The sequence below is a fragment of the Laetiporus sulphureus genome (genome assembly GCF_001632365.1).
Source record: "Laetiporus sulphureus 93-53 unplaced genomic scaffold LAESUscaffold_34, whole genome shotgun sequence".
NCBI lineage: Eukaryota > Fungi > Basidiomycota > Agaricomycetes > Polyporales > Laetiporaceae > Laetiporus > Laetiporus sulphureus.
The window spans coordinates 381082-391007 of NW_024468543.1; the positions used below are offsets into that span (position 1 = coordinate 381082).

At 51.9% G+C, this 9926-nt stretch overlaps 4 protein-coding genes across 4 annotated transcripts; 2 read left to right on the top strand and 2 right to left on the bottom strand.

Moving 5' to 3' along the window:
- Positions 1–638: 638 nt before the first annotated feature.
- On the top strand, positions 639–1446 carry LAESUDRAFT_751291 (uncharacterized protein; the record flags this gene model as incomplete). Its single annotated transcript, XM_040911658.1, has 3 exons — positions 639–679; positions 724–895; positions 956–1446. 3 exons carry the CDS (start codon positions 639–641, stop codon positions 1214–1216), a joined length of 474 nt encoding a protein of 157 aa, XP_040761977.1. The 3' UTR covers positions 1217–1446.
- Positions 1447–2116: 670 nt separating this feature from the next.
- On the bottom strand, positions 2117–2993 carry LAESUDRAFT_715766 (uncharacterized protein; the record flags this gene model as incomplete). Its single annotated transcript, XM_040907185.1, has 4 exons — positions 2117–2194; positions 2250–2519; positions 2573–2715; positions 2771–2993. The coding sequence occupies 4 exons, from the start codon at positions 2991–2993 to the stop codon at positions 2117–2119; spliced, it is 714 nt and encodes a 237-aa protein (XP_040761978.1).
- Positions 2994–3303: 310 nt separating this feature from the next.
- LAESUDRAFT_761359 (uncharacterized protein) lies at positions 3304–6034 on the bottom strand (the record flags this gene model as incomplete). The annotated part of the gene is made up of 5 exons (XM_040912900.1): positions 3304–3375; positions 4429–5616; positions 5672–5740; positions 5806–5871; positions 5936–6034. The coding sequence occupies 5 exons, from the start codon at positions 6032–6034 to the stop codon at positions 3304–3306; spliced, it is 1494 nt and encodes a 497-aa protein (XP_040761979.1).
- Positions 6035–9230: 3196 nt separating this feature from the next.
- On the top strand, positions 9231–9818 carry LAESUDRAFT_658145 (uncharacterized protein; the record flags this gene model as incomplete). Its single annotated transcript, XM_040904733.1, has 3 exons — positions 9231–9509; positions 9556–9648; positions 9699–9818. The coding sequence occupies 3 exons, from the start codon at positions 9231–9233 to the stop codon at positions 9816–9818; spliced, it is 492 nt and encodes a 163-aa protein (XP_040761980.1).
- Positions 9819–9926: the final 108 nt, after the last annotated feature.

Here is a 9926-nt window from a genome sequence, read left to right on the forward strand (position 1 = left end):
GAAGCTCCGTGAGTGGATGCCACTCAATATCCTAAACCGGACACGGTTACTTTGGCGCCCGAGGCCAACGTGGTCGTGCTCTCGCCCTCTCGAGGCACGTCTTCCCTTTATCGCGACTTTCACCAGCTGCCTGCAGAGTACACAGGAGATCAGTTAGTGCATGAGCCTGCCACCGATGTATGATGCACTTACTGACGCCCTGCTTTAATCGACCCTCGTCTCATCATCCAGCTGCGGACACGCGCCACACTCATCATCTAAGCCTTGCTTATGATGGCCACTCCCAGAAAAGAGACAAACTACCTAGATTCGAGAAGACACAAAGAGGCGGGGCGCCCACTGCGCGTCGAGCAACCGGACGCTCTGTGCCACGCTAGTGTGTCAATAACGCACGATTATAGCAACACTGCCTGCATAAGCACACAAGAATTTACGGAGGAGAGCGAGCAAGCGGTATGTTAGCGAGACATACGCCAATCCGTAACATCCTGTGTGCTTACCGTGTCCAAAGATCCTCCACCACTGGGACGGATTCCACCTTGCAGGGGCGGACACAACGCCTGCTGCACCGGTTCCATCGGTCATTAAGGAGGCTACAACGACCGACAACAGCTGGCGCTGCCCAGCAGACTGTAGCAATGGGGAGGAGCAAGGGGGAGATTGTGTGCATAGACGACTGGTGAGCTTGTGAAGGATCATTTTGAGAGAATGACGTTGGTTCAGCTGTTTCCTCCAGATGTGGGCCTGGTTCTATGGCGTACCCGTGCGTCCTCTTGGAGAAAATAAACGCCACACGCTTCCTGCAGACCTCCGCACTGCAACCGATAGCGCATCTGAGGGCGAACCCGACGGCTCACGGAAAACGTTCCAGAAATCGGCTTCGTCCATAAGTACAGTGAGCAAAGTGCGAATGAGGGACCACTGAGTTGTGCTGGCATGCTTACTGGTTGCACAGAGAGCGGACGTCAGAATGACTGATGCGAAGGAGGATATGGACTATCCTTCCAACCAGCTGGAAACGCCGGGCGGGGAGGACATCAAGGATACGGTCGTGCATCGCAACGTAACGATCAGCAACGTAAATATCCCGATCATGGGTTCAAGGCTCACCGCTGCTGTCCATAAGCATGACCCTACACCTACTCTGCCAGCTTCGTCATCCTACGCCAGCACCTTGCAGGTGGGGACGCGGGCTTCAGGACAAAAGAGGAGATAGCGATGATCAATGAGCAGAAGCTACAGAAAGCGTTGAAACACACCAGGAGGTTCGAAGTGCGAAAAAGCGAGAGGTGCCATCTAGGATGGTCGCTCAGAATCCGATGGCATAGGGGCGAGGCGTAGCGACCCGCGAGCCGACATGTAGAACGAGACAATGGCAGTTGATAGTGGGATGTGTTCTTCTATGTATGCGCCGTTCCTAGCCCGAATGTTGTGAATACGAGTATGTTTCATGCGAAGATAGATTGTGTGATCTGCCAGCATCCGCTGACACCCAAGCAAGCATAAGCACCGTAATATTCATCCTGATATCGGCGGACGCACATACTTCAAGCGAAGATCAAGTTGGCGAAACTGCCCATCTCGGTCGTTGTAGACAGCGCAAAGCGCGCGTCTGGGAGATGTGCAACCCGGGAGTCAATCATGTGCCTATGGCCAATTTGTGGCCCCTTACGCTGAACAACGCTAAATAAAATTCCGTTTATATGCGACATTGCGGTAATTGCGACACGAAATGTCTAGGCAGAGCCGAGCTGGTCAATACATGTGTACATTATGCGTTATAATTTTCCAAAACGCTCAGAAAACTGAAATTCGCCTGCGTAGACCTGCTTCCGCTTGTTCGGATCAAACAAGGAGATCAATCTGAGAAAGTCTCAGCACCTCTTTATTTTAGACTTTTCTCCGACTTTACTTGTTCGCTTTTCCTGATGCGGAAGGCCCCTGATAGAGAATACATCCTGCGCTTGCGATATTTGTTCAAGTGCATCAATTTCGCGAAACTACACACCGTACACAATCTGTTACAAGGCAGATGCGCATAGCTCAAGACCTCTGACGTCTCCCGTCTGCGATATTAATAACTCAGTCACGTACACCGCCTGCTCCTCTCGTAGCTTCAAGGTTGCCCAAGCAGCTGAGGAGCACGAGTCTTCAACGCAGCGATAATTTCATTTTGAAGGCTCTGCATCACACCCTGACCGAGGACACTAATGAGGACAAAAAAAAAGACAAAAGTCAAAGTCACTTACTGACGTGCTCTCGATCTTGTTCAGGTCCTGTACACCTGTGCCAGCATAAGTCAGAAGATATTCCTCCTTTCCACTCGCCATGTTCGCTTTCCTGTTTTCGGGGCGTAGGCCCTTCTCAAAGTCAGCCACGGTTTTTTCTGTGATGCAACATGCTTCGATTCCCTTCAGCCAGACGTTGGGTGGGAATGCAAGATCGTACGCAGGACTTCTGGAGGTCGAGTCAGGGCCGGCCTCGACGAGCACCTTCTTCATCTCGCCTGGGAACATGCACTCGTTCGTGAAGAGGAATCGGATTCAAGGACGACGCCTGCTGCGCCCCTCACCAGGAGCGCCGAGATCTGCACTCCCGTGTTGATGCCGCCTGCTGCGAGGACGGGAGGGCCTGTGGGTACTGCCTCGAGGACTAGCCAAAGGAACTTCTCCGTAGGTGGAGAGTAGATGCTTTTCCGTCCACCAGCTTCCGCACCTGAGGATCATTGATCAGCGGGAGGGGTGCAACAAAGACTGCGACGCATACTTACCTTCCGCGACGAGCACGTCGGCCTTCCGCTCGTTGCTGGCGCGCTCCGCTTCCTCGACGGCGTTGACGGTGATGAACACGAACGTCTTGTGGTCGCGAGTGGCGTCACGCGCACGGACTTGCTTGACATATTTACCGAGATCCTGACCGCAGGCGAACCAAACGGCAACGGGTGCCTTGTCGAGAAGCGATGCCAGACGAGGATCCGCCTCGTTATTGAACATGTCTAGAACTCACCCGACGAAGCCTACACCTACGAGGTGCTGCTTGTCCTTACTGCGACATGCTGTCACGAGTCCCAGGATTCGATGGGACATGTCACAATCGAGTCTTTGTACACTGTGGGCACGGGCACGCACGGGAATTATGCCGTTCTGGAGACAAGTCATAATCAAAGCCTTGGTAGTAGGTTGCCGCGATCAGGACGTCGTCCCCAGAATCAACGAGAACACGAGAGACTTGGCTGATCACGGAGGTGAGACCGGCACCTATGACGATGTGCTCTGGGTTGACGGGTCCAAAGGGGCCAAAATATTAATCAAGGAGGTTAGAGAGAGCGGTGCGCAGGCGTGCAGAGCCGGAAAGTGCACCTCCATGGTTGAAGTCCTAGTAATTGACATAAGTTCATTGGTGAACTTTAACATGTAACGTACAGTCGTCGAGGACGCTCGCCTTTGGCACTAAACGGAGATTGCACTGGAAATATTGCCGTAACTCTTCGTGCATTAGCGTATTCTCTGCCACGCCGTGTGAGAATAGTCGGATCAAAAGGTAGTAACGAAGTAAGCGCAGAATAGCTTGTAAGATCGATGAAACCCTGGTGTAAAAGGTGACATTGAGCATAGCTCAGGATAAAAGATAAAGCCCAGCCGCTATCTCTGGGTTGTCTTTCGCGTCATAGGCATCCACCCCAGACATGAAGCCGTTTTTTAACGCATAATAGGCATTTAAAATTCGATCTGGTATTTTAAAATTGACATTTACATTTACGCTCGTTACGTTTCCGAAGATATATATGGAATCTGGGCGTGACTATGGAGTCACACAATACGATCAGCGGTAAATTCTGAATAAACGACATTTTGCTCAGTTTATAATAATGGACCACATATGCCATCGTGTGATACGCCCTCACATAGTTCAGAAATAGCACAAGGAAAGTGACAGCTGCAAATCAACCTCCGCATATTGAAAATACGCGCGCTCCTTAAATTGGTGGAACTATGTACAATATTTGATGATGGTAGATTCCAGATCTTGGACAATAAATTTCACATGTACGGTCTACAACAGTACTAGTACCGCTCGCAGGGTAACAATTACCGCGTCGCGGTCCCCTTTAAAAGCTTCCCGAGCTCGTGATATAAGTGAATAGGGTAATCAATTCAATTCGAAACAGAACAAAGTAACTTGCCGTGTGAGACTACCGCTGAGGTGGAGTCCCAGCTCAGTTCCCTTCCACCGGAATACATCCAGACATCAGATAAAGCGGCACAGGTAGTGCAAAGATGTGCCATGTCGTCTGTGCGGTCAACAACAGCGTCCTCCCACAGCTGCAAGTTCGATAGAATGGGAAATTGCCGCAACCAGCCGGGTAACTGACTCTATTTTGCAACCTTTTAGCTATCGGACTACGCCAATCCATAATGGCCGACTTACCAAGAGCAACGCACTGAAGGAATCCCGTTTATTCTCGCTCGATGCTTGTTCCAACACAACATACTTCACGTTAGGAAGTAGAACATCCGATAGCGGAAGTCCAATGATACCGTTCGGTATTTCGTCAACGCCCGCTGCCATAAAAGGAGGAAACGTGCAATTGAGCCAGTACAGCTCCTCAAGCTCGGAGACGAGCGTGAGCACCTTGGAGAGGCTGCAAACGAACTCGGCGATCTTCTCACAGTGGAGACTAGGGAGAATCGTCAATCTCTCCAGAGTGGCGGCGCTCGTGCGCTCGTCGCCTAGTATGTGGAGAAGGTACATGGTCGGCACTGCGAGAACCCACAGATGAGATAGATCTGAAGGAGGGGTTCGTCGACGGGCTACACGGCCGTAATCTGAATGATATCCTATATGAAGTTCCTCTAGTCCGCGATGGCGCTGCAAGAAACGATCGAGGGCAAGGTGAGTAAGTTCACCCTCGATTCGTAGGATGCGGAGGGTAGGGATCGCGAGTCGCTCCAGGATAAGGGACCAGGGAGGGGAAGCGAGACCCGGTGTGACTAAAGTCAGCTCGACTAGTGAAGTGGAATTGATCATCTGCAATGTCCATTGAGACAAAGAAGAATCGAACAGTGCAGCCACCTGAGGCTGAAATGTTTCCAAGGTGGAGAAGGAAAAGTCAGGCGAGCAGGACACATGTTTGCATGGTAAGACAGGGCGGCAAATGATGCTACTTCTGTGCCAGAGCGTGATACTCGAAACACAACTGTGACGCAACGTATCCAGTACCTCCACCAGCTGCTGTCCTGGAGGTGAGTCGAGGAAAAGTTTCACGTTCCGCAATGGTGAATCAGACCCCAGGGACGCGAAGAAACGACCCAATCGCATGTATTCGGAAGGGGTGTTGATACCGACACGCAGTATCCGGGGGCACTGGAATAGCAGCGAACGCCGCCAGAAAGAAAGAGTCGCAATGGCATCATCTCTGAGTAGGACAACGACTTTGTCAGCTCCGGAAATGCGTAAGCCGTGTCGACGAAGATAAATGGGAACGGTGATATAGTGCATATGACAGGACAGGGTGGTCAGACACACAAGGTCACTGTCTGGCAGTAACTCAGCAATTGCGAGGACCAGTTCGTTGGGGACATGGAAGAAAGCATCTCTACTGGGTGTAGCAGGTATCTAGGACAGTAACCAAAATAAGCGAAAAAGCCCGGACAAACAGAACAGCACTTACGACTGTAAGCTCCTCGTGGATAAGGCACAGTGCGTCTTGATCTGCTTCGCTTATTGCAACCGAAGATGACTTTGAGTAGTGATGAGAAAGGACGATGAGAAAGGATCAAATAACAAAAGTCAATGGGTACCTACAGCTGGAAGAAACTCCTTGCCTGTCGACCCGTCATGAAGCTGGGTCGATGCTATTGCGGAAGCAAGCTGCTAAGATCAAATGAACACACTTCTGAACGCCACACTTTTGAAAACATAGCCATGAACGTACAATTTCCTTCGCAGGGACAGTATCACGGCAATGAATGGCTCTACGTATCCTTGCCACGTAGTAGAAGAGAATGCTAAGCACGCTAAGCACAAGACCCATGACTGCAAGTGATTGATTGACGGGGACAGATGGTTGAGAGGCCCTGGACTGGCGCGGGCCAAGACTTTATATCTCGAATGCGAATGAGAGAGGGCATTTGAGAGAGGGTGAGAAAGCGCTAAGCTACGCTCGGGACCTTCCACCACCATGGTGCGTACGACAGATTGTGAGACTAGTCCAGGCAAGCAAAGAGGCGGCAAATTGGTAGCCGGAATAGAGAAAGACAGCCAAATGTGCACAGGACATACGAACAATTAGCATCGAGCCTGGGACAATAGTGGACGACTAGTACTTACTTGCACGAAAAGCTTACACAACGGAAAGCCCGCTACTCTGAGCAGCTGGAGGCGCAAGGATAGTAGACTAAAAAATTAGTTGTCGACCTCGGAACAATGGATGTCGACTTACCTGCACAGAAAAACATACACGACAAATGGGGAGACAATGGACGAGCACGTTATGCATCATCGGCGTTCGCTAGGGCTGCAGTGCTAAGCAGCGTACGGAAGAATGATGATGAACCATTTGGACAATAAGTGTCAGCCAGAGAGCGTAGCGATGATGAGCCCGCTGCTCTGAGCAGCCGGAGGCACTCAAGCGGGGAGACAATGGACGCGAGAGGCACTACGCATCGTCGTTGTTCGCCATCTAGAGCGATGCGATAGAAATCCGGGAGAACAATACAGACGGAGTTGGATAATTAGCGTCGACCTCAGCGGCCGGAGACGCAAGTAGGGGGACAATGGACGGGGAGCACTACGGATCGTCGGCAATCGCTATCAAGAGTGATGCGATTGAGATGAGGGAGAACGATACTAGATGGAGTTGGACAATTAATGTCGATCTCGGGACAACAGAGGCTGACTTACCTGAAGAGAGCTCGCTGCTTTGAGCAGCCGGAGGTACGAGCAGGGAAGACAATGGACGAGGAACACTAGCATCGTCGGTGTTCGCCATCGAAGCGATGGAAGTGACTTAGCAGACGGAGCACTAAGAGGGAGAATAGGCATACCTGGCGCGGACGCATATGCCGGATCAAACACAAATGCGCGGCGGGGAACGACTTAGGAAAGAGCGGATGATGCGTGCGACGGTGGACGGCATCGGACGGACGATGGTCCACGATGTCTTTTAGCTGCGGCGGTCGATGAACCCGCGGTAGGAGGAGAACGACGAGGACGAGGACGAGGACGACAGGACGGTTCATTTTTTTCACGCTCAGGCAAGCCGAACGTAATTTTATTTAACGCTACGCTAGAAGTCTACGACGCCCACGCCGACGAGGCTGACGACGACGATGACGTCGCCGCCGCCGACAACGACAACATTGTCTGCTCAACGGACATGACGCCAAGGAGGCCGCCCCACCAAGTGGGCAGCCACCACCATGGCAGGTGGCGAAGAGAAAAAAGGCGCCCAAGAGCACGCTGGGGTAATATAAAGTTCTTTGTTCAGGGCAGGTCTGCCACTTCCCAATCAGGATATATGTTCCCACCCCCACGTCTGCGCCACCGTTACCGCTGCCCACTTCCAGATCGAAAAATATGTTCCCACCCCTGCCCACTTCCCGATGAGGATATATGTTCCCACCTCTGCCCACTTCCCGATCAAGATATATGTTCCCACCCACGGTGGCGCAGACGTGGGGGTGGGAACATATATCCTGATTGGGAAGTGGCAGACCTGCCCTGAACAAAGAACTTTATATTACCCCAGCGTGCTCTTGGGCGCCTTTTTTCTCTTCGCCACCTGCCATGGTGGTGGCTGCCCACTTGGTGGGGCGGCCTCCTCGGCGTCATGTCCGTTGAGTGGACAATGTTGTCGTCGTCGGTGGTGGCGGCGTCGTCGTTGTCGTCGGCCTCGTCGGCGTGGGCGTCGTAGACTTCTAGCGTAGCGTTAAATAAAATTACGTTCGGCTTGCCTGAGCGTGAAAAAAATGAACCATCCTGTCATCCTCGTCCTCGTCCTCGTCGTTCTCCTCCTACCGCGGGTTCATCGACCGCCGCAGCTAAAAGACGTCGTGGACCGTCGTCCGTCCGATGCCGTCCACCGTCGCACGCATCATCCGCTCTTTCTAAAGTCGTTCCCCGCCGCACATTTGTGTTTGATCCAGCATATGCGTCCGTGCCAGGTATGCCTATTCTCCCTCTTAGTGCTCCGTCTGCTAAGTCGCTTCCATCGCTTCGATGGCGAACACCGACGATGCTAGTGTTCCTCGTCCATTGTCTTCCCTGCTCGTGCCTCCGGCTGCTCAGAGCAGCGAGCTCTCTTCAGGTAAGTCAGCCTCTGTTGTCCCGAGATCGACATTAATTGTCCAACTCCGTCTAGTATCGTTCTCCCTCATCTCAATCGCATCACTCTTGATAGCGATTGCCGACGATCCGTAGTGCTCCCCATCCATTGTCCCCCTACTTGCATCTCCGGCCGCTCAGGTCGACACTAATTATCCAACTCCATCTGTATTGTTCTCCCGGATTTCTATCGCATCGCTCTAGATGGCGAACAACGACGATGCGTAGTGCTCCTCGCATCCATTGTCTCCCCGCTTGAGTGCCTCCGGCTGCTCAGAGCAGCGGGCTCATCATCGCTACGCTCTCTGGCTGACACTTATTGTCCAAACGGTTCATCATCATTCTTCCGTACGCTGCTTAGCACTGCAGCCCTAGCGAACGCCGACGATGCATAACGTGCTCGTCCATTGTCTCCCCGTTTGTCGTGTATGTTTTTCTGTGCAGGTAAGTCGACATCCATTGTTCCGAGGTCGACCTTCTCCTGGATTTCCATCGCTCCAGATGGCGAACACCGACGATGCCTAGTGGTTCCTCCTCCATTGTCTCCCCACTTGCGCCTCCGGCTGCTCAGCGCAGCGGGCTCTGTGTGGAGGTATGTCGTCCGCCTCTATTGTCCTGAGGTCGCAACTAATTATCCAAGTCTGTTTGTATCATTCTCCCGTATTTCCATTGCATGAGCGACACCGACGATGCGTAATGGGGTGAACAGCGGGCGTATAGATCTGTCGTGTATGCTTTTCGTGCAGGTAAACCCACCACTATTGTTCCAAGGTATCGTGACGCCTAAGACATAGCTTCGCAGGTGGCAGCCCTCGCATCCCTCTCTAACAGTTCTAGCCTTATATAAGGTCGCCATGATGATAGGTATGTCAAGTGCCCACATCACAGCAGTCTGATTGATAGCCATGCCTCCCTCTCGCCGATGCTACCGAACGCAGCGTCAGTTTCATCCTCATACCATGCGAGTTTGTTTTCAATCTGAAAGATTGGTCACACCGCCACCTTCCCCCGCTCGGCACGAGTTTGGTCCGGAGAGTACAGCTCCCTCACTGACTGCTGCCGTACTTCTCCACTCCTGCCAAACTATTCCAAAGCCGAATGGAGAAGTTACTCGCATCGGTCGCGGTGGCTATAATCTCCGAGATGCTTTGCGCTGGAAAGAGGCGCTATACACTCAAGTACAGGTAGGACCCATTTTCATGGCCTCACGCATTGTCTCACCATTAGCAGAATACTGTGCATCGTTTAGCAGATGCGCATTTGCAAATACATACATCATTTTCGAAGCAGTCGTCCCAGGATCTTCAAACGGTCTACACTCTGGTCAGTCCCTACGCCTATCATGTATTTCTTTATGCTTACTTGAGGGATAGGCAGCCAATGACTATCCATTCTTGACGAAGTATGAGAATAATTGGGTTGTAGCGGACTTTCTCCGCGTGTACCTCAAGAACAAGTCGGCATCTACAAAGAAAAAGACGATGGCAGAATGAGGAGGCTAGAGACTGTTTCTTTTCGGGGGAGGACCGGACGGGAAGGCTGTGATTTGCATGTAGACAGATACTGCGGGATACTGGGCTTCATACGGACTTTTCGAATTA